Source organism: Antechinus flavipes, chromosome 2 (genome assembly GCF_016432865.1).
Source record: "Antechinus flavipes isolate AdamAnt ecotype Samford, QLD, Australia chromosome 2, AdamAnt_v2, whole genome shotgun sequence".
NCBI lineage: Eukaryota > Metazoa > Chordata > Mammalia > Dasyuromorphia > Dasyuridae > Antechinus > Antechinus flavipes.
Window position 1 is genome coordinate 318,366,992 of NC_067399.1, and position 24,449 is coordinate 318,391,440.

General features: G+C 43.2%; 1 protein-coding gene across 1 annotated transcript; it reads left to right on the plus strand.

Annotated features, from left to right (window-relative positions):
• Positions 1-384: 384 nt before the first annotated feature.
• PGF (placental growth factor) lies at positions 385-19,942 on the plus strand. Its single transcript, XM_051977589.1, has 7 exons — positions 385-476; positions 2,082-2,124; positions 11,819-12,015; positions 12,886-12,962; positions 17,527-17,556; positions 17,666-17,728; positions 18,521-19,942. The coding sequence occupies exons 1-7, from the start codon at positions 402-404 to the stop codon at positions 18,546-18,548; spliced, it is 513 nt and encodes a 170-aa protein (XP_051833549.1). The 5' UTR covers positions 385-401; the 3' UTR covers positions 18,549-19,942.
• The last annotated feature ends 4,507 nt before the right edge of the window (positions 19,943-24,449 follow it).

Genomic DNA, 24,449 nt, shown 5'->3' on the forward strand with positions numbered 1-24,449 from the left:
GCAGGGACCCCGCGGGCGCCCAAGACTGAGCCCGCAGCCCCTCACTGGTTCGGACATCTGGGCAGGAAGGCACCAGCCTGTGCCTGGGCACCCCAAAACTTCCCGCCAGCTCTCTTCTTAAAGAGCTTCTCTCTACGCCTCACTCACCTGCCGGCTCCTGGAGTTTCCCAGAACCCGCTTCAAGATGCTCAGGTTGTGGGTACTGGTCCCTCTGCCTCACAGACCCAAGTGAAGTGGACTTTCCAGGTCTCTTCCCCCACGCCTGCCCACCAAGGGAAAGCTTTCCTTGGCATCTCCTCCCCTCCTTCCCTCTCCTCCCTCTACCTGGGGGTCCTCCGTGGGTTCGAGCATGTTGATTTTCCTTTGGATCTCAAGCCCCATGCCCCAGGACTTCTGAGTCGATGTCAGCCATGCGGCTGTTCACGTGTGTCCTGCAGCTCTTGGCTGGTCTGTCCCTGCCCGCTGCATCTCCCCAGGTAAGGATTCTCCCTTCCCTAACCCCAGCTCCTTCTCCCTCCCCATGCCCAGCATCTGGCCGGGAGTGGGAGAAGGCCAGGAAGAGGCTGTGGGCAAAAAGAAGAGGCCACTTCCATGGACAGACACCCCCTCCCCACCCCGAAGAGCTTAGGATAATCAGGGGCTTCAGGTACTTCCTAGAAGCCCGGACCCACCTCACCTCCAGAATGCAGAACTCAGGTTAAGCCAGCCCCCTGGAGAAAGACCCACCCCAGCTAAGCTTTCTACCCAGGAAGGGGGTGGAGGGGGTGGGGGGAGACTATAGGGAAACCACAGCAAAGGAGGGAGGCTTCCTGTCTGGCCCCAGGGCCTTGGCGGTTTTGCTAAAAGCATCCCAGTTAATCCCAGGGCTGGGCTCTGGCCTTGTGGTCAGGGTCGAGGCCCTGGTGACTAGCCCAATGCTTTTAGGACCTCTGACCCAGCAAGGCTCTGGGGACAGTGAGATTTGGGGGGGCAGGGTCACCAGGGAGGTAGGCCTCCAGGGTGGTTGGGAATATGCCAGACCCATGCCCAATTGCTCCAATTACGGCCAAGTTTCAGGGGTTCATCTGGATAACAGGGACCTGGAGAAAAGGGGGCCACTGAAGTGCCCATGCCATGGCTCAGGCTTAGGGTTTCAAGTAGTTTAAGGGGACAATGCGCTCTCTTCTTGGGTCTGAACTCACTCACCCAGGGTCAGCCCACTCCCAATGTCCCCATGTGCTGGCAGCTGACCTGGAGGTCCTGAGTCCCTGGGCCAAGAGAAGCTCCCGAGTTCTTTTCCCAGGAGCTAGGGCATGTGGCTTAAGGCCTTGGCCCAGGTCCAGCCTGGGTAATGACGTCCTGCCAAAGGCAATAATGTCCCTTCCCACCAAGGAGGGAAGTCCTCTCTCCCACCCGGGGCCTTAATGCCGAAAGCAAGGGTGTTGGGGGGGTAGGATGGGGAGGGGAGGGGAGAAGAGTGGGACGTGTTCCAGAAGTAAGGTATCAAGCAGAGGGGGGATGACTTGTATTTCCCTGGACCGTCCTGAGGGAGCCAGGCTGCTGAGTGGCCTTGTTGTAGCATTTCTGCAGCTACCAGCCCCAGTGGCCCCCTGCTCCCACCAGCTGATCTCCCTCCCCACAGGGCTCTGGCACCCAGCCAAGCTGGGACATTAAAGGGGCCAAGGGGCTCATGTGGGAGAGCACAGGAAGGGGGATGGGTGGACGGAGGCCGAGCATAAGCAGAAGAGAGAGCAATTATAGCCTGGAGAAAGCTTCAGCTGGAAGGGGCCACTGAGATCTAGTCTCAGCGCCTTTTTTTTTTTTTTACAGGTAAGGAAACCGAGGCCCAGTGGATTGAAATAGCTTACCCAAGGTCTCTCAGCAGACCGGGGCCAAGGCCTGAAAGATGGGGGGGGGGGAGTTAAGATGAGGCAAGGTACAAGTGAAGGGAGTGGGGAGGAAGGAGAGATTCACAGGTGTCTGGATTCTTGAGAAGACTTTATAAAGAAATTGACTTCTCATCTGCCAAAGCAACCAAACCCCAGAAGTTTTCAGTGGGCCTGACTCTAACTTTCCCTTATTCCCATTAATTCTTTTCTCAGCAGTGGGACACACCTCCTGAGAACAGCACAGCAGAAGTAGAAGGTAAGCTGGCCATGGGGACAAAGAGAAATTAATCTTTTCCTCTTCAAACTTGTGTTCACCAGGACTCATATTCTGACTTATCCCTAAATCTTTAAATACTTATGGATGTGAAAATGGGGGTAAAAGAACCAGAATAGGTTTGGCAAAACAGGATTTAAAAAAGAGAGAAAAACTGCCTGGGACCCCAAAAATCTGGGAATCATAAAGCTAGAAACACTGATTTACTCCATCCCCCTCATTTTTACAGAGGAGGAAAGTGAGGTTTAGAATGGTAGGTGGATTGTTCAAGGTCACATAGCTAGTTGGTAACAGAATGGGATCTGGAACTTAGTTTTTCCAATTTCTTATCTAGCGCTTTTCCCACAACCACTACACAGGGTCAGGGATGGGGGTAGGAAGCTGCCAAATTATCAATAAGGCAAAAGATGAGGGGCAGGAGGGGATGGGTGTTCCCACTTCAACACTCCCTCCTGGCCATGCTTTGGGAATCTGACCAGAACTTCTCATTGATTACAAACAGACAAAACCTTAGTAACTAACACCCTCCCTCACTTAAGTGGAGAGGGAATCTTCAAAGCGCATGCAGACGTTTGCCAAACAGACATACGTGCAGAAAGCAGACTGTGCAATGCCAGGCTCTCCACAGAAACGTGCCGAGTGTCCACACGCCGTTGCCTTAACCCCTGCCAGTCACTTCCTCCTCCCACCCCCAAAATGAGCCATTTCTGTGGGTGAGGAAGCATGTATAAACAGGCTCACGAACACGCGAGCTGTTCCCCTCCAGAATAATATCCTGTCTCAGATCTGGAAACACCTTCTGCCTGCCTGCATCATTCCCTCCCTACCTTCCCTTCCCTCCCTCCCCAGACAGACTTACCTGCTCTGTGTTCTGTGACCCTCCTGAACCCAGCCAGGTGAGAGAAGCAGCGGACCAAATCCTCTGAGTTAATGAGCACTTCAGTGTGCCCATAGGGAACCATCACTGACTTGGATACTGTGGGGTATGGAGAGGTGGCCAGTAATTCTGCTCTTGAAATACAACCCGATTCAGGACTTACCTAGGGAAAAGTTTTCTTTTAAAAGAAAATACAGGTATCTCTGCACACGTTATAAAGAAGCAAAGTCTGCTTTTTTTCCAATCAGGGTTGTGTGGTAGGAAGGACTCCAAGGGTTTGCATTCAGATTTAGCTTCTGACAGAATATTCCTGTCGTCATAGACAAGTCAGAAGTCTCCTCAGCCTCATCTGTAAATGGTGAGATTTGGGACGACTTCTGAAATGCCGGGTCTATGGTCTTGTGACAGACACTAATAGCCCCAGTCAACCCAGATTCCAGCCATTCCCTGTACATCATGCTTTAAGCTTGACCTTACTTCCTCCTCTTGCCGAACCATGAAAAGAGAGAGTCAGAGGAATATGATGTTATCAGTGAGGAAAAGTTCCCCAATCAAAAGAAGAGATTTTGCAGGAAGATTTTCCAACTGTATCCACTCTTGTGGGAGGCTCTCTCCATGTCAGGCTGGGTTGGTACATCTCTTCACGGGGACACCTGCTGTGCTCTAGGCCAGGAGCCAGCAGCCCCGCCCGGCCCCTCTCCCTTCCCTCCCGGCAGGCAACAAGCATGAAAAGTTTTCTTTCAGGCACTGAACATTTCCCTTCTTGGGTCTCCGCCCAGCAGGGATGGGAAACTGGAGCCAGATGGGTTCAGCAGGAGGCTTTCGTGTAAAGGGGGAGAGAGAGAGAGAAACCCTCTGGTAATACCAAGAAAATCCCTCTTAGGGGGCTCCCTGGTCATCCCAAATCAGCCAGATACCAAGCAGGGCTGCCTGGCGCTGTCTGTTCCCCCTGCCTCCAAGCATGGCCAGCTGTCTGTCTGTGGGGAAGAGTCTGGGGGTGAGTTGGAACAAGCTTTAAGGAACACTAAAAAGGAGAGAGAGAGTAGGAAAGGAAAACATTGTACAGAGCTGCTTCTCCAATGAGTAAAGACAATGTATGCAGGACACGTAAAGTAATGTATAACTGGGAACTATTATTAATAGTATAGATCAAAAATTCTTAAATTGGATTTTTGTTTATTTGTTTTTTGTTTGTTTTAAGTGGGTTTTTTTAAACTGTGCACCCCTCTGGCAGTCTAAAGACTTCTCAGAATAATGTTTTTAAGGGTGTGAAATAAAATATATAATGTTACAAGGGAACGAATTATATTGAATTGCAGTTTTCACAATTAAAAAAAAAAAGAAGCAAAAACTCAAGTTCACAGTTAAGAAGCCCTCATAGAGAAAGTATAGAACATCCATAGATCCTTGGGTAGACATCCAGTCTTGAAGCCAAAAAGCCCTGAGTTCAAGTGCCACCCTTGACACATGATGGCTGTGTGAGTCTAGTAGGTAAGCCATTTAATTTTCTAACATTCTAATCTCTGAAACCATATGTTGCAGAGAAGGTACATTAGTAAATGGAGTTTTTTCCACTTGGATATAACCACCACCAATTAAACCATAAGCCCTGAACCTATCCTTATTACTACTATCACTACTACTAACCACTACTACTACTACTATAACTACAACTACCACTACCACTGCTAGTACTACTACTACTACTATTATTACTATTACTACCACTACTAGTACTAGTACTACTACTACTACTATCACTACTACTACTACCATACAGTACTACTACTACTATTATTACTATTAGTACTACTACTACTATTATCACCATTAGCACTACTATCACTACCACTACCATTACTACTACTACTACTATTATTACTATTACTACTACTATTGCTACTACTACTATCATCACTAGCACTACTATCACTACCACTACCATTACTATTACTATTACTACTACTACTACATTACTACTAGTAGTAGTATTACTATTACTACCACTACTAGTACTACTACTACTATTATTACTATAAATACTACCACCACTATTACTACTATCACTACTACCACTACTACTACTACTATTACTATTATTACTACTAGTATTACTATTATTACCATTACTACTACTACTACTATCACCACTAGCACTACTATCACAACCACTACCATTACTACTACTATCACTATTACTATTAGTAGTAGTATTACTATTACTACCACTACTAGTACTGCTACTATAAATACTACCACCACTATTACTACTATCACTACTACCACTACTACTATTACTATTATTACTATCACTATTATTACTACATCACTACTAGTAGTTGTAATATTACTATTACTACCAGTACTACTACTATCACTATTACTATTAGTAGTAGTATTACTATTACTACTACTATAAATACTACCACCACTATTACTACTATCATTACTACCACTACTACTATTACTATTATTACTATCACTATTATTACTACATCACTACTAGTAGTTGTAGTATTACTATTACTACCAGTACTACTACTATTACTACTAATATCACTTCTATCACTACTACTATTACTATTACTACTACTATTACTATTACTACTACTACCACTATCATTATTACTACTAGTATTACTATTATTACCATTACTACTACTACTACCATCACTATCACTACTAGTACTACTATTACTATAACTATCACCACTACTATTACAACTATAACCATTACTACTACTAGTAGTACCACTACTATTACTACTACTACTACTATCACTACCACTATCACTACTAATACTACTATTACTGTACAACTACAACTACTATTACCACTACCACTATTAGTACTACTACTATTACAATTACTACTACTACTATCACTACTACCACTACTACTACAACTACAACCACTACTACTACTATCACTACCACTACTAGTACTACTACTACTATTACTACTACCAGTACTATCACTACCACTACCACTACTACTATTAGTATTACTATTACTATTAGTACTATCACTATCACTACCACTACTATTACTACTACAGCCACTAGTAATTATTATTTGGGAAGGCTGGAGCAGATCAGTGATATCTGTGTCTCTTCCATTCCCGTCATCCTTGCTTTCCAAAATACACCTCAGGGTTTTGAGGGAAGAATTTCCCCATTTCTCCCAGTTTTTCATAGTAAAGTAGAGAATTGAGCACGCCTCTTCCTCACCTCTGCCCTCTGAAGCTTCCTGGCCTCTCACCTGGGGAGATCAGGCCTTACAGGAGCTGCTGAAACTGCGTTTACACAGAAAGAGAGAGGAAAAGGGAAATCATTGTCTCTTTCTGCTGCCAAGAGTCAGTTTTGCTTAACTCGGCTGCTGCCCTCTGACCGCGGCTGGATAAAAAGCTGTCGCTAGCTCATTATGAACTGGAGGAAGGAGTTGCGCCACTTTTAGGAGAAAATCTGCCGGAGGACAACAGGCGGTGTCGTCTATCTTGCCTTAGCAACTGTATCTTTTTAAATTTTATTTATGTTTTCAGTTCAATGAGATTAAATGCTCAGAATAACATCAATGTATCATAAGGGCTTCAGACTAAACATGTAGTTCATAAAGTTAAAATGTTAAGTGCTGTTCCCTGTCTCTGTGCCTCCAGGCTGCCCTTTCTCTCTTCCAAGGCTCTTATGGGTTTGGAGACATGTTGGGGCCCTCAGCTCCATTCCCATGCCCAGAGAGGGTCCTTGCCTTCCCCCACTCCAATTCCCACTTTCCTTTCCACTGTTCTAAAGCTGAGAGCCTCGGGCTTTTGGAAAGGTATGGAGAGACTCCCAGAAGGCAGAGTCAGGGATAGCTGGTCTACCCTCTCTCTCTGACCCCCACCTCAGCCCTGGAGTGTGACTGTCACCCAGATAAGCATCAGTGTATTGGCTCTGCAGAGGCTGTCTAGGCCACGTGGACAGCTACGTTCTGGGTATTTTCCATAGACTATCATCCTTTCCCAATGGCCTCTGCTTGGACCAAGGTTTATTTTTCCTCGGGGATTACCCCAAGACCATGCCATCATCTGCTCAGTGGAGTGGACTCTGGACCCTTCCATTGTCTCAGAATAGCAAGCAAGCAAAGGGGAGGTGTTGACTGGGTGGGGGGCAGGGGCAGAGGAAAGGAGGCTTCTGCAGGAAGTGACACAGCTCTAGTCCAGCAGCCCAGGGGGATAGTCTGGTCCCAGTTCATAGCATGTCACAGAATTCAGGGAGCTGAAAGAGACCTTAAGGTCATCTAATCCAGAGGCTTTTAATCTTTTGTGTGTCATGGACCCTTTTAACAATATGGTGAAAACAGATTATATTTTCTTTCTCAGAATTGTATTTTGTTGCTTACATTTATAATTTTTTGGGGGGAGGCAATGTTGAGTTCAGGATCACATAACTAGTAAATATCTGAGGACAGATTTGCACTCAGGTCCTCTTGGCTCCAGGGCTAGCACTATGTCCATTATAACACCTAGATGACTTGTCTACACTTATAATTGAAGGAAATCCTAAATTTTAGTTAGAGATTAACAGAAATAAAGGGGGGGGGAGAGAGAGAGAGGAAGGGAAGGAGAAGAGAGAGAGAGAGAGAGAGAGAGAGAGAGAGAGAGAGAGAGAGAGAGAGAGAGAGAGAGAGAGAGAGAGAGAGAGAGAGAGAGAGAGAGAGAGAAATTAGATAGATAGAGTTCAGAGACTCCCTGAAATTTATTCATAGATTCTTTGGGAGTTTTGTGGACTCCAGATTAAGAGTTCCTAATCTTGGTCAATTCCTTCATTTTAAAGTGGAAGAAAGTCAGACCTCGAAAGATCCAATGATTTGTCCATTTGGACAAAACAGTCATCTACTGCTTCTCAATTGTACTCTACCATATTGAATCATTTTGTTATCTGGTTGGTTCTAGGTTTCTTCAACAGGGAAGAATTTCTTTTGGGGGGCGTTATAAATCATTTTAGAGGCAATTTGGTGGTTTTGGATCACAAGAGATTTTCAATGGTTCTTCACTAGGAAGTGTTCTGGCCTGGAGATCCCAAGGTTGAGTTTAAAAATATGGAAGAGGATATAGAATATAAAATTTTATTCTAATTCTCAAATTGCTTACAAAGTAAAGAAATTACAATTGTAGGGTGGAAAGAGGATTTAGAGATTGGTCCAATCCCCTTGTACTGATTAGAAAACCAAGGCTGAGATAGCTGGGTGATTAGAAAAGTGAGGCTGAGATAGCTGGGATATGAACTGCATACCCAAAATATGTACCTATGTGACTAACCAACATAAAAATATTCTTCCTTGTAAGGAGCCAGCATGATTCAAGGAGAAAATAGCAGCTCTGAAGACTGAAGAGCTGTATTCCAATTCTGCTTCTGACATTTGCTACCTTTATGACTTTATGACAAGTCACATAACTTCCTCTTGCCTCAGTTTCCCCACCTGTAAGATGAGAGAGTTGACTTCGGTGGCCTCTGAAATCCCTTTTAGCTCCAGATCTAATATAGAATTAAGAATCTGGCCAAAATACAACTTGTTTAGGGCCCAACCTATCTCTATTCTTTTCTACCCATAGAAGATATGATTTGCCCTTCATCACTCAAGTGGTAAACAGAACTGATCCTAAATCCAGCAAACTTTAAAATATACTATCATGCGTAGACTAAAGATGATGACATGTACTATCTTAGAATGTTCACTGTTGTTTCGTGTATATGAGTGCCATTTTCTCCATAGATTGTAAATATTTTGAAAGCTGATAAGAGAGTTCCCATTCATGCAAAGAAATGTTCAGGGAAGGTTTAATAGAGGAGATGGAAACTGAGCTCGATTTTGGAGGATGCTGAGATTTGCAATGATGAAAAAAACTACATAAGAGAGAACAGGATGATGTTTGTTTGACAACAAGGAAAACAACCTGGCTAAACTCGAGTTTATGCTGGTAGGGAGGATGGGGCCAGACCCTGAAGGGCCTTGAAAGCCAGACACAGAAATTCACACTTCATTCATTAAGAAATAACTCTTGAAGGTCTTTGAGCTCGGGAGTGATATGATGTTTGTCATTCAGCTCCCACCATTCCCAAGGAGAGATGAGATCTACTTTCTCAAGTTCCTCAGGACCAGGGAGTCCAATAGACTTCTATTAATTAAAACCTACAAGGTTTATATCAGACCAGATTGAGATTAAAAAATCCTCAATTCATTAGTCATTATTTTAAAACATAAATTTTATTGATGCTTTTTGTTTTTATGACTGAGTTTTTTATATATGCACACTCCTGGTAAATAAACTCTTACTTGTAATAAAGTAAACATTTAAACAAAACCAACCCATACGGTAACTACATTTAACAGTTAATGCTACATTCTGTGCTTCTAGTCACCTACCTCTCTGCCAAAAGGAGAAAGATGTTTACTTATCTCTTCTTCAGAGCCAGTGTTAGTCACTGCAGCAATTAAGCATTCAAATTCATTTTGGTATTCTTTTTGTTTACATTATCAAAGCTTGGGGTATGTTGTTCTCCTAGATCTGCTTCTCTCGACTTTCTCTACATCATTGCCTACAATGTAGTGGGTGTGTTCTAGTGAGGATTTTCTTTCTATGGATCATAGATTTAGAACTGGAAGAGACTTTATTTTAGTATGAGGAAACTAAAATTTAGATAAGTTGAGTGATTTGGCCAGGGTCACACGGTAAATTTGAACTTGTCTTTCTAACTCTTAACATTTCATCAAACTCACTGTCAAACGGGGACTAGAACCTCAATTAAAAATTAGGAAATGCTTAACAAAATAAATAAAAACGTAATATGTCATAGTTAATGTTAATTTGTGGTTTTCTGAGTCAATGTGGGGCCTACAGGGATCCATTTCTATTTCAGTTTGACACTGTTGCTTCATAGAGTCCTACCTCTCTTGAGTTGGCTTAAATGGCCTCTAAAATCCTTTCCAATTCTGAAATGCCAAGACTCTGTGAAGTCTTCCCTTGTTCTCAGAATTACTCATTGTCATCATTTCTTGCAGCATAGTAATATTCCATTGCATGCATTTGCCACAGTTTGTTTTAACTCTTCCCCGATCAACAGATATTCATTTTGTTTCTAGTTTTTTGCTACCATGCCAAAAAAAAAAAAATGTTCAGCAGTCATTTGCCTTGCATTTTGAGAGGCTATAGAGAGATCTCTAGGCAAGTCACAACTTCCTTAATTTAAAATTGGAGTAGTAAATAGTTGTAGCTTAAAGGGTTATTATGAGGATAATGTGATAATTATGTGATAATTTGTAAATATATTTGTTTTGTGTTTATCATTTTAAGCTTTGCAATTATTATGATGAGTTCTACTATTGGTGGCAAGGGGACGAGCTTATGCATTTGGCACAATATCGGAAGAGAGAAAGGGTTAAAAGTGAAGGTCTTGAAACCTCAAGCTCAATCTAGAAGAGCCTAATGGAACTCAGGGTGAATAACAATCCAGTAACTCAATTCAATAGATAAACTTTATTGGGAATCAACATGTGCCCAACAGGTGCTGCTGGGATTATGGAAAAAAACAAGTTTCTCCATTCTAATATAAGGTCTAAGGACATTTAAATAACATAGCAAAATAAATGACAAAAAAGAGTCCTTATAAACCCAGGTATATACTGCTCCTTTGGTTTATACTATACAATAAGGTGGTGGACATATGTAGGACACAACTGTGGTGTGACCAGGGATCACAATGGAATAAGCATGTGTATAGAGAACATGTGTGGCTAGAAAGGCAATTCATGCTTCTAATGCTGTGGAGCCACCAGGGCACTAGCTTTCACTTTCTCTGTCTCTGTTTCTCTGTCTATCTGTCTGTCTGTCTGTCTGTCTGTCTGTCTGTCTCTCTCCCCCCCCCCCCCGCCCCTTCCTCTTCCTCTCCTTCTCCTTCTCCCTCTCCCTCTCCCTCCCTCTCAGTTTTCCTAGCCATGTTGCTTTCTGCTAGGCAGAAAGTCTGCCTTTATGCTCTAATATTATCTTCTAGTTCTTTCCCACTATGCCGTCTCTTTCCTCAGGGAGTGGGACTCAGATCCTCAGTTTGATAGTTCTAGGAGCCACCTTTTGCTCTTTTATGATACAAATCCTAGAGAGCCAAAGAAAAAGATCCTTAAGTATTTTTGTCTGTCTCTTGAAGTCCTATAATTCTGCTACTGGTGTTTGGGATGAGTCAGTCTAACCCTCATATGAGTCAGGGTCTGAAATTCCTTTTTAACTCTTATTATATCCCTTTGGCAGGAAATTGGGTACCCTCGAAATCATCTCCACTCAGCAAAACTGTCAAACAACTAGGATGAGGAAATTCCTTCCAAGCCCCTTTAATACCCCTGCCTTCCATGCATGTTGAATCAAGTGGAGCTTGATTCCAGGGAATAAGTCCCTGGTTTTTACCAGTAGCCAAAATTGCCATTTTCCCTCCATATGTTTATCTCAAAGTCAATGTGGATCTAGTCATCAGGGAAGATTTCAAGGAAGAAATGTCAAGTGAATTGGGTCTCATAGGATTCAATAGACATTTCGATTCAACAAATACTTTTTAAGCATCTGCCAAGTACAAGGTATTGTGTACAGATAAGTAGGGGAATAAAATCTAGGTGAATAGGAAGTAATATGTTTAAAGAGCCTGTGAAGAAAACAAATAAGGGCTGAGTGTGTCAAACCTACCTTGTCCTCAACTTTGGTGCTTGTCAAAGAGGGAGTTTCCCTGCATTTCCTCTTCCCTAGATCTCAGACTCTAAACTTTTTTTGCTTCTTACAGTGTTGCCCTTCCAGGAGGTGTGGGGCCGAAGTTTCTGCCGCTCGCTGGAGAAGCTGGTGGATGTTTCCACAGAGTACCCAGGAGAAGTGGAGCACATGTTCAGTCCGTCCTGTGTCTCACTGAGGCGATGCACTGGCTGCTGTGGGGATGAGAATCTCCATTGTGTTCCTGTGGAGACAACCAATGTCACTATGCAGGTACCCCCACCACCCTACTTCTGGACCCTCTCCCAGCCCAGAATGTTCCCTTCCTGAGGTTCCACTCTTTTCCCATCATTAGAACTTACCCAATTTTTTACTCTTCATTGCTTGACCCACACCAAGACTACATTTTAAAACATTCATTAATTCAATAGGCATTTTATTAAGTACTTACCATCAAAAAAAACCCCTGCAAGTTCTAAGGCTAGCGATTTCTATTTTATCACCCTTCCATATCCCCTACATTTTGTATAAGGTCATAATGGATGATTCTTTTAGTTGGGGGCAGGTGGATTCCCTCAAGCTGGTTCTGGTTTTCTCTATAATGGGATCAGCTGAAAGAAATGTCTGGGACTGATGAGATAGTTTGATTCCTTGGTGTGGGTCTGCCACTGTAGAGACTGCTGCTGTCTGCCACCTGGTGAGCTTCTTGTCTGGCACGCAGCAGAGGTAGATAGTGCAAAGGACTCAAGAAACAGACTGTTGCTGGAGGAAAGGCAATGAGGAAGAGTTCTGTGTTGGGGGAGAAGAGACTACCTTCTTCCAGAGGAAGGATCCTTGACTTTTTTTTTTTTTTTTTTTGGTGCCACAAGCCCCTTTGGCAGTATGGTAAAGGCTATGGATGCCTTCTCATCATAATTTTTGTTGCCTCCATAAAGGAGGAAGTGAAAAGCAAAATTTAAAGTTAAAAGTCAGTGGAAATAAGTTTAATTATTTTTCTCCCTTTCCAAGTTTAGAGAATCCCCTGAAATTTATTCACAGACTTATGGTTAAATATCCACTATTCTAGAGGAGAGATGGATGGGAAATTTTAGGTTTTATCTTGCCCTTCAAACCTCATAACCAGCTTCTTTTTCACTTTTCCAGCTTCTGAAGATCAAGTCTGGGGAACAGCCATCCTACATGGAATTAGCATTCACTGAGCATGTGCGGTGTGAGTGCAGGTATGGGATCCCTGCCTCTCACCACCGACATGGCACAGGCTGTGACCAGGGCCCTAGGCACTCCCGGGCCTGTCGTGGAGGGTACTAATATTCCTACTGTCCTGCCCACCCCCAGCAGGAGATGGGAGATGGGATAGTAGAGTCACAGAATTCCTATTTTGGTTCTGTTCTTACTTCTCTATATGATCTTGGGCAAATCACTTACCTTGATGTACTTCATTTTCCTCATCTGTAAAAAAAAAAAAAAAAAAAAAAAAAGTAGAGTGGGGGTGGACTAAGCGGTCCCTATAAGGTCCTTTCCAAGCCTGGCTCTAAGATCCAGTTAGGGGCTTGTAATTCTGGGACACATGACATTCACTATTCTAATGGGCCATTATTCAGAGCCACATCATGTGGTTCCACAGCCCAGACTGCTGTCTTCTATGAAAAACTATGCTGTGTCTAAGTTCCTAGACTCCCCTTTCTTGGAAACCAAGGCCCTTTGCTTAAAGTGTAGTGATCTTTGTGAGCTCTTGATCAGCAAATCAGTGGTTGAGGCAGACGGGTGGTCAGGTCTCCACTGAAGCCTTCTGCATTTTGTTTCCTGGATTTTTGGAGACAGGGAAATAATTAACTCACCAAGAGGCACTCTGGCTACAGCTGCATTTAATTTCCTACTCCTTTATCCATCTCTCTCCCCACCCCCAATCCCCATCCTCCTCTTCTAGCCTTTGCCTGGAGAGGTAGAACCAACAGCTGGTTTACAGCTGTGTGGCAGAATGAGGACTCCTGGGTCCCATCCAAAAAGCAGGAAAGAGAAGTTTGAATAACTGCTAATCATGCAGGACTTTACAAGTGCTGGGGTGCTCAGTCCTAGGAGGAAGCTGTAGGCCTGGGAACCCTAGCAACCAAGCACAAACTGCAGCCACTCAGTGGGGACCTGATGGAGCTTGAAAGTTTTGGAGGCTGATCTTTGCTCCGGGGCAATTATGCTTGGAAAATTGGAGCAGGTTCCATAGACTCTTGATAGAATAAAAGGACAAGTCCATCTGAGTGCAGCCTGCCCTGGGAAGGGACTCTTTGTTAGGTCAAAGGGAAACACATGTGGTTTCTTTAAAGTTCCAGGCCATGGCCAAAACCTCCCCTGAATCATAGGGCCCCTGGAACTCCCGCCCCAGCTCAAGAGGCACAGAAATAATGGCTCATTGTCCCTTTGGCCCAGGGGGTAGACCAGCAGACATTATTGCTAGTAAGGGGTCAGGAAGACTTGACATCCTCAGGAATCAGGAGATCCTACAAGCAAGAGAGGATGCTATTCCTTGTGTCCTCGGGCTCTAGACTAGCAATAACCAAATCCAATAACTCGGGGAACCCCTAAATCATCTAGCTATGGTTCTGGGTCCCAACTAATTATGAGCCCTTTGTCTTCCCTCCCCTGTTTACACATCTGTTCACATGCCAACTCAAAGCCACATAGAACCAGGCTTTGCCTCAGCTTTGACCGGAATGAGTGGTGAATACTTTCTCCTGACTTTATGGACATAGTCACTCTTCCAGGGCTCAGGCATATCAGAGTTTGAATCCTGCCTTAGACACTTTCTGGTTGTGCAAATGAGGGCAAGTCATTTAATTTTTCTCAACCTCAGTTTCTGCAGTTGTAAAAGGGCTGATAAGAAAATAAATGAGAATAGATGCACTTTGCAAATCTTAAAGCACTACAGCTTAGCTATTATTATTAGATTAGCTCTTAATCCATCTTCTGGTGACACAACTCAAGATTTTGGGGTAGGGAGGCAGTTTAGATCAAAGTTTCATTTGTTGGTGGAGAGAACCTCCTAGTCAGGAAATTTTTTTCTATCAATGTGAAAAAGGAGCTCTTTTATAGCTTTTTAGAAGATTTCCTGGGGGGCACCATGAGATGAAGTGATTTGTCCAGGATTGCATACAGTTATATAGTCAGCAGGTGTCAGAATTAAGACTTGAATCCAACTTGATTCCAAGGCCACCTCTTATTAATTTTTGTGGTGGGGGTGGTGGAGTGAGGCAGTTGGGGCTTATGAGGCAAGTGACTTGTCCAGGGTCACACAGCTAGAAAGTGTTAAGTGTCTGAGGCTATGTTTGAACTCGGGTCTTTCTGACTTCAGTGCTGGTGCTCTATCCACTGCCCCCCAAGGCACTTCTTTATCCACTATACCATGACTCCTTTCAACCACATGATCTGGTCTTAATAATTTTATCTGATATCTATATAACCCTTTATCAATTTCAAGACTTCCAAAGACATTAGTTCATTTTATCCTTACTACAGCCCTATAACTAACAGAGTGTTGTTAGTGTGGGAAGTTTTGGAGGGGAGAGGAAGGTAGGGTTTGAATTATTATGATATCTGTTCTAAAAAGAAACCTAAGGAATTAAGTGACCTGTCCAAGAATCTCAGATCTCAATGAAATGGGTATTCCCCTCCAGTATGCAGATAGCAACCTGATCATGGTCTGTGATTTTTGCTCAATCTGGCCACAAAATGAGGTAAACAAAATGCTTTCCTCAAGCCACCATAAGAGGTAGGTGATGTTATTTATATTCCCATTTTACAGATGAGGAAATAGAGGTTTAGCAAGGCTGGTCAATTTGCCAATCATCAAAAAGCTAGTATGTTGGAAGGACAGAGCTTCAGTTTTCTGACTCCCATACCAATTTTCTTTTCCTTGAACCCCAATGGACCACCCCCCCAAAATAAAACAACACCGCATAGAGCTTCAATATCATTTGCAACCCACGGTGATCTTCAGAGATCCACCTCCTGAGGATTTAATACCAGGGCAGACTCATTCCCTGGGAGACTTACCTTTGAAGCATCTACTCAAGTATGATCCCTGAAGCATCTACTGGAGCACTAAAGAAGATCCTACAAACTGAACACCAGACTGATGCCTGCACATCCCCCTGATCCTCACTGGCCTCTCCTCCTCCTCTTAACCAGACAGAAGAGGAGACACGACTAGAATACTTTGTTTTCCAGTTGAACAGCCACAGTTGCCGGGAGACAGAATCACCTGAGAGATGAAAGTTCTTTGGGTTACAGCTGATTCTTCACTCCTTATTCTATATTCTCTCTAACAGTTGCTGGTTTTCTGGCCTCCAGTCTCCATATCCCTGTATATCTCTTTGAGGGGTTTCATGTCCTCAGAAGGCCATCTCTAGAAAAGGGAGAGCTGGATCTGGCCCCTAAGGATTGCTGGTGTAGGACAGGAGCTAATATTCGAAACCAGCTAATATTACTGACGATCTACTGTGAATTAGCTATTCTAAAGAGTCTCTGTTCTCCCTCTCCTTTCAAGAAGAGAACTGAGACCCAGATACTTATCCAATCTTTTTATGAATCCTTTTTATAAAAAGCAAAGGATTAGAAATAGAAGATGAGAAAGGTACCAAAGGGAAGGGAGATTGAGGTGTGAAATCATTGACTTTGAACCAACAGAAATATTGGAACTCCCAGAATTTAACTTTGAAAATATTTTATATTGATTTATTTTTTTTTCACATAATTATCATGTCTTATATCCTTTTCTCTAGTAGAACTTTCTCTCTATTCTTTCTTTCTCCCTTTTTGGTATGGATCTATGATTTCATTGATGGAGGGAACTCTGGTATAGAATATGGAAATACCCTCTACAATTGCAAAAATCTTAATTGACTGGAGGCACTGAGAGGTAACTTATTCAAGATCACATGCGTGTGTGTGTGTTTGTGTGTGTGTGTGTGTGTGTGTGTGTGTGTGTGTGTGTGTGTGTGTGTGTCTAGAGGAGGACCTGAATTTAGGTCTTCCTGACTGCAAGGTCATTTCCATTGAGTAATGCTACCTCCAAGAGCCCTGCCTTTCTTGTAAACAAAGTTTAGTTAAAAGAAACTGGTCTACTCTCTTGTTCTTGGTGCCTTAGGGAAAGCTACTTTGGTAAGGTAATCAACTATTGATTGATAGTTGGTTTGGGGGGCATTCTGCACTTTGCAGGGGTTGGGGAAGCTGAGGAGAAGAACAGCATTTCCTCCTGAACTCCCTCTCTGAGTTTCCTGCTTTTAAAAAGTGTAGGATTTGGGAAGAGACTGAATTTGGATTTCCACTCTGCTTCTCACTAGCTAGCTATGAAAGCCTGGTGGTCCCCCTTCCCTGCTGTGAGCTTGAGTTTCCTCATCTGTAAAGTGAGAGTAATGATTCTTGTACAGCCTACCTCACAGGGTTGTTGTGAGGAAAGCGCTTTGTAAACCTTAAAGCACCATATAAATGTGAGTTCTAATCATAATGATTGTTATCATTATCTCCATCTGCAATCCCACTCGACTATTCAGGGTAGAAGTGGTCATTCCCCTTCAGCCAGCTGATGCCATTCCAACTTTAGATCCTGTAAATCTAGAGGGCTGTCTCTTACCCCTGACTCCAACTATGCTCTGGGAATTAGGGTTCTCCCAGGCTACTTCGGTCCCCTCTCCCTAGAGGCCCCCATTAAATTGGCCAGTGCCAATTACTGGCCCTGAGAATATGATCTCTCCCAACTCACCTTCATCTCCTTCCCTTCTCTTCTCTACCCAGGCCTCGGAAAGAGAAGATGAAACCAGAAAGGTGAGTCTGGGGTGCAAGTGAGCTGGGATCCAGCTCAGGACAGCCCTTCCCCCTTTCCCCCAGCCCATCCAAAGCCAACTCGTCCTGACCCTTTTGGTTTCTTACACAGGAGGAGAATCAAGGGTAGAGGGAAGCGGAAGAGAGACAAGCAAAGAACCAAAGACTGTCATCAGTGAGTGTGGGATGGGAAGGGGAAGATAAGGAGGCTGGGGTTCTGGGGCTGGTAAGGGTGGGAGAGAGGAGTCAGATTCTAGGCTAGAGAGAACCCTTTAGTGATGGAAAGAAGAGTATCTGGGCAGCAGGGGTTCCACCTAGATATCCTACTGCCCATATACTGAAAGTCTGCCAAACTACTAAGGAAATTAGCTGACCTTGATCTTCCTACCATGTAGAACTTATTTTTCCCTTCGTTCTCCTAACAGAGTCCTCCTTCAGAGGAACTTTCTCTCTATCCCTTTCTCCCTTTTTTGTATGGATCTATGATTTCCATAGTCTCTTCTTATTGACTTCCTTCAGACTCAGAAGAGGTAGAAGTCAGTGTGAAGGGAAAGATTCCATGATCTTTATTCCCTCATCCATTCACTCATGGTGAAATGGAAAGATCCCTGGATTTGAAGTGGGAGGGTCTACTGCTTACAGCCTCCTTGGGCCTCAGTCTCCATATCTGTAAAATGAGTAGGTTGCCCTCGATGGCAAGTCTGTGATCCTCTGACCTCACAGTTACAATTTATTCTTAGAAACATGGAAACAGGGAGAAGAAGTAACCCATCCAGGATTATGCAATCAATGGCAGCCAGGGCCTGGACTTAGATCTGAAGGTCCTAGTTTGTGCAAAGGGCCCCTTTGTTCTTTTCATGATCCAAACAAGGCACTAAAATGTAAGCGCTTGGCTCTAGCCTTTCAGACCCCTTCACAAGAGCACATCCTCAGATTTCACTCTGGTTCTGCATTTTGTTTTGGGCAGGTGTGAAGATGCTGTTCCCCAAAGGTAACTCAGTGGACGCTGGAGAGAGCAGCCTCTGCTCAGCTTATATTTATTGTCCTTTTCACAATCTTAATTACCTCCCCAACCACAGCCCCTCTATTTATTAGCCAAATGTAACCCCTGCTGAATGTCTACTTCTCCCTCGGCGGGGAGACTGACCCTCAGGACTTTGGTGCCTTAAGAAGAAAAAGAGGAAACTACAGGAGGATCCAGAGTCGAAATCATGTGGAATGTACCTACACACTGAACACTTAACTATGACTCAGGAGAGTGGAGGGGAGGCAGGGTTTTCCTCCTCATCCCAGGAACCTGGGACACAGAGGGGAGGAAGCAGTGCCTGAATTCTCTCCCTCTCCCATTCTTGCTTCCGAATGAAACAGGGACTTCTGGGCCTTCCAAGGGGAATGTATGTATCCCTTGTCTGAGGTCTGAGTAATGTTCTTTTGATGGAAAGGAAAGAGCCACTTATGACCCATGTGGAAAGAGTAAGCTAGGGAAGTCTAGCCTAGCCTGTTCTTCACAATGGAAGAGAGTAGGTGGAAAAAAAAAAAAAAAACCTAGGAAGTGGAACCTGAACAGGGGTATCTGGGAGAGGACGGTCACCTTTGCTTAGTAGAAGAAGAGAAAATGATGGCTAAGGTCTCAGGAGAAAATTTGCTGGAGCAATTAAGACTTTTCTTAGCAAGTGCCCTCCCACCCTGGCAGCCATGCAGAATCTCAGAGGGCCAAACCTGGCACAGTTGTGAAGAACAGTGGATACCATGGTGTGGAGGAGACTCCTCTAGTCTCCTATTTCTCCCAGGACCTTGCAACCCTTTCCTACAACTTGACTGCAGGAATTTATCTCCTGGCTTGGGATGCTAATCCCAAAGAATCATCCAGTGCCACTCTGACCCACTGGAAGTACCAATGAGTACAAATGCCAAAAGGATGTAGGCAGACAGCCCTTAGCCCTGGGCATGATGGTTAAGGTATAGGAAAAATACCTAAGGACTCCAAGGAAGATCCCTCTACTCTGTTGCCATGTTCTCGGAACAGGGCATCCAGCCCATTGAGGAGCACTGTTGTATACCCAGGTCTTCTGTGAAATGGGTTCATTAGGTTCCTTTTCGAGGAGGCTGGGAACTTTCTAAAAGGGTAACACCAGTACTTCCTGACCACCATGCTCAGTAGGCACAGGGAGACCAAAGAAAAATCAGATTCTCTTAAATAAAGTATTTTAATCCAATTTTTTTTGCCTGGGAAAATGTAATTGCTTGCCAGAAAAGGATGATCTCCTTAGTTAAGGCTGGACAAAAGCCTATGAATCTGGATTAAAAGGGCATGCAATACTATCCCCATTTGAAAGCTGAGGAAACAGAAGCACAGAATAAAGTAACATCCATCCAGTTGGAGACAGAATGCTGACTCTTATTTTTTTTTTTTTAATCTATGACGACTCTGTCTCATACAGGTAATTTATGAAAGCAGAGGTTCTTAACTGGGTTCCACAAATAGATTTAAAGGAATTCAAAAGTTGGACAGAAAAAGTTACATCTTTATTTTCATGAATCTCTAACTGAAATTTAGCAATTGCTTCAATTATGAATGTAAGCAAAAAAAAAAAAAGTCTTTGCCTTTACCAAATTAAAACAAGGATCTCTAGAATAGCTAGTCCTTTTATGTCTTATTATGAAAGTACTTGGGGTATCTTACCAGTTGCTTCCTATATAGTTCTGGATTCTGCCCCAGAATCAAGAAATGAAGTTGGAACTTCCCATGACCTAAGATGTTCTCAAGTCTTGAGGGATGAGACTATTGTTTTTAGGGGTCTTCTATCGAATCTTCACCCCAGTCATCACTCAACATGTTATCCCACCAAATTCAGCAACACCCTCCTATTTCCATCCAGTAATTGGCTTTACCCTCAGCCTAAGTGGAGATGGGCTGATCATTGTTCCTCAGAGCCAACACAGATCTTCATAGTCCACCTGGGAAATCTGCCAGGTTAGAGAGGATCCCCCCTTTTTGGGGCCCCCCTGAGGGATTTGGAAGAGATGTCTCCATCATATTCTGGCTGGAATGCAGAAGAACATCTGTTTGGAAGGGGACAAGAACAGTCAGGGAGCTTAACTCCTAGACTCCTCCTTTCCTGCCTTCTCCCCACTCCAAAATCTTGCTTTATCATATTCCCTCCTGCTTAATCCTTTCTGCCTCTGGCCTCAGAAGGGACTCCCCACCTCTCTCTCTCAACTTCAGGGAGGCTCCCACTGGAATGTTACTGTAACTTCCTGCCCAACCTTTTAAAAAGAGGCAATGTAGCAAAAAGGGCCCAGAATTTGTAGCGGAAGGATTGAGCTATGAATCCCAATCCCAATGCTTTGGGCAAATCATTTGATTTTATGAATTTCAGTTTTCTGATTTGTAAAGTGAAGGTGATTGGCTGAGATGTCCCCTAAGCTCCGTTCTAGTTCCAATCCCTATGATGGTTCTTCCTATTCTCTGCTATAGTTTTTTGTTTTTTTTTCCCCCCAATCTAGTCCATTTAAAGCAAAGACTTCATTGAGACTGGAAAGAGACACATCTTAAAGATGGAACAGGAACATGTGCCTGAGACTGTCTCAGCCTGAGGTGACCCAGTTTGATGGTCCATCTGGGAAGGAGCGAATAAGGGTGGGAAAAGGTCATTCTTAGGCCTGCTGGAGTGAGTCAGCTACCATGGGCGTAACATTTGCAATGATTCAGGGGACCTGAAAGGGGACTTTAGGACAAGAAGTGTTCTTGACTTAACATCACAGAGGGAGACTCTATGCCCAGACTCCTAAAGACAATCACTTCCAAAAAGGGAATTGGTTCCTCTTCATTTAATTGCTTGGATCCAGAGCTTTGAGCTGCAGAACTTAGTGTGGGGCTGTTCTGAATAGGAAATAATTCCATTTGACTTTTTAAAAGATCTGGGAAGAACTCATCCTTACTTAGTTTAACATTTATTTGGCCAGAACAACTGAATTATCACTGGGAATTCTAGCCCAATCTTCCATAGCAATGGTTTTCAAACTTATTGCCATCAAGACCCTCCCCCCCTTTCTTTTTTCAGTTATTTTTTCAATTATGTCCAACTCCTCATGATCCCATTTGGGATTTTCTTGGCAAGGACATAGGAGTAGTTTGCCATTTCCTTCTCCAGCTCATTTTACAGAAGAGGAAGCTGAGGCAAACAAGGTTAAGTGACTTGCCAGGATCATACACCCAGGAAGTAGCTGAGGCTGAAAGATGGGTTTTTCTACCTCCAGGCCTGGCACTTTATTATCTATATAACCTAGCTGCCCAAGACCCCTTTACACGCTTAAATGGAGTCCTATTTCTTCCTACCCTCCCCCACACACCCCAGAGAGATCTTCTTTCTGTGGATTATACCATCATATTTGCTGTATTATGAATTAAAACCTCTTAGTATTATGAAAATAGTTGTGATGTTGTAAATTCCCTGAATGAATCTTAGGGACCCCAAGGGGTCACAGGACCATACTTTGAAGGCTGCTTTTTAAAAGTATTCCTGACTCTTCCTCAATTCACACAAATGTTTTCCACAGATGCCAGTGACCACTTGGATTGAAAGAGGGAGAACATTAGGAAAGAATCTCCTAGGGACCCAGAAAAATAATCTGCTCTTTGCAGATTGTGTCCAGACTACTACAAAGCAGAGTGACATGAAGTATATTTTTTAGTTCGTTTATTTCATATACAGATTAAAAATGGATAATTCAAAGGATATTTTCAGCCTGGCTAAGCAAATTGACTGGGTGTTTTCTCTAATAACAGAATGTTAGCAATAAAAAGAACTTTAGAATCACTTATCCAACTCTCTCATTATACAGGTGAGGAAACAAAGACCCAGGAAGTGAAGTGATTTTCAGGCCTGAAGTCAAGAAAACTTATCTTCTTGATTTCAAATCTGACCTCAGATACTCCTAGCTGTGTGACCCTGGGAAAATCATTTAATCCTGTTAGCCTCAGTTTCCTCATTTGTAAAATGAGGAAGGAGAAGGAAATGGCAAACCATTCCTGTATCTCTGCCAAGAAAACTCCAAATGGGGTCACAAAGAGTCAGACAAGACTGACATGATTAACCATCAAAAACATACTAGAGCAATGGGTAGATGTCCCAGGAGGGTCAGTATCTAAAACAGTGTCTCCAGTAGGCAAAGGCAATATTCAAAACCCAATGTTCCCTTTCCCCGTCCTGCTCCCAGCTCAGTTCCTGCCACCTGCTAAGTTCCCAGCACCCTATAGAAATACTCATACCTTCCATGAATAATTACAGAATCATAGATTATAGAGATAAAAGGTTTTTCAGTGATCATATATTCCAACTCATACCTGAAAGAAATTCTGCTCTAACCCCTGAAAAGTCAACACTCAGCCTCTGCTTCAAGATCTTCAGTGAGGGGACCCCACCATATGCACACTTCCAGCATCCCTCATTCTATTTCTTCAGTGCTTTCATTGTCAGAATATTCTTCCTAAGATCAAACCTCATTCATCTCTGCAGATCTTCTACTCATTGTTCCTGACTCCCCCTGGAGCCAAACAGAAGCAATCAAATCATTTCTCAGTCTTACCCCAGTTTTTTCCACTGTTTCCTACATGACATGACTTGAGACCTGATTGTCCTTCTTTGGGCATTTTCCAGTTTATCAGTGTCCTAAAATTGTGATTCTCAAAATGGAACGTAACTCAGAGGTAATTCAACCAAGACAGAGTACAAAGGAACTATTATTTTTTTCTTCCTTGTGGAAGCTGGTCTTCCTGAACACAGTCTAAACTTGCATTGGTTTCTGTGTCTGCCACATCACATCTCTGACTCACACTGAGCTTGTAGTCCACTTGAATCCCTAGATCCTTTTCCCCCTGAGGCAAATTGCAATCTGACCATGTCTCATCCATTCTGTACTTATGTAGTTGCTTTTTGCATGTTTGTTTTTTTTTAGTTTGTTTTTTAAATCAAGTGTAGGACTTTTATCCTTATTCAATTTCATCTTAAGGGTTCATCTTGAACGTTGACTACCATCATCCGGACTAGTTATCCCTCCTAACTCAGTGCTATTTGCACTGTAATGAATATGTTTTTAGGGGATTTAAAAATATTAAATGACACAAAGGCAAGAAAGAGCTCTCTATTAACTCCTTTTGGATGCTTCCTACCAAGTTGACAGTGAATCATTCATGACTACTCTCGATCTGGCCAATCTGTCAAGTCCAAATTGGGTTCTTTTCTCTAACTCCACTAAAAGGAAAATCGGAGCATAAGAGAAAGAAATATCAGAGACAAGAGTGGGTAGAGCAATGAAGTGTGTATGAAAGGGATATGGCAGGTGGAGGATAGATACAGAAGCAGAGTTTTAACTAGGGTGGAGCAAATGGAACTTTGCCCCAGAGTGCTGAAACTAAGATGGTAATGATAACAATTGTAGTCCTTCAACTGTGAAGAAACAATTGAGTTTAGCACCAAGACAGCAAAAAATAACAAGAATGGGGCAGCTAGGTGGTACAATAGTACACAGAGCACCAGTCCTGGAGTCAGGAGGACCTAAACTCAAATCCCACCTTAGACACTTAACACTTACTAATTGTGTTATCCTGGTCAAGTCACTTAACTCAGATTCTCTCATTAAAATAAATAGTTGAAATACAAAGTTAACAGATGACATCTCTGGTTATATCCTATGTAAGTTCCTTCCTAGAATTGTTCCTCCCACTTCCATGGCCTCTTTACCATTGCACCCAGGTATTGGGCAGTTTTTCAACTATAATTTTTTTTGGGGGGAGGAACAAGGCAATTGAGATTAAGTGACATGCCTAGGGTCACATAGCTAGTAAATGTCAAGTGTCTGAGGCGGGATTTTGAATTCAGGTCCTCTTGATTACA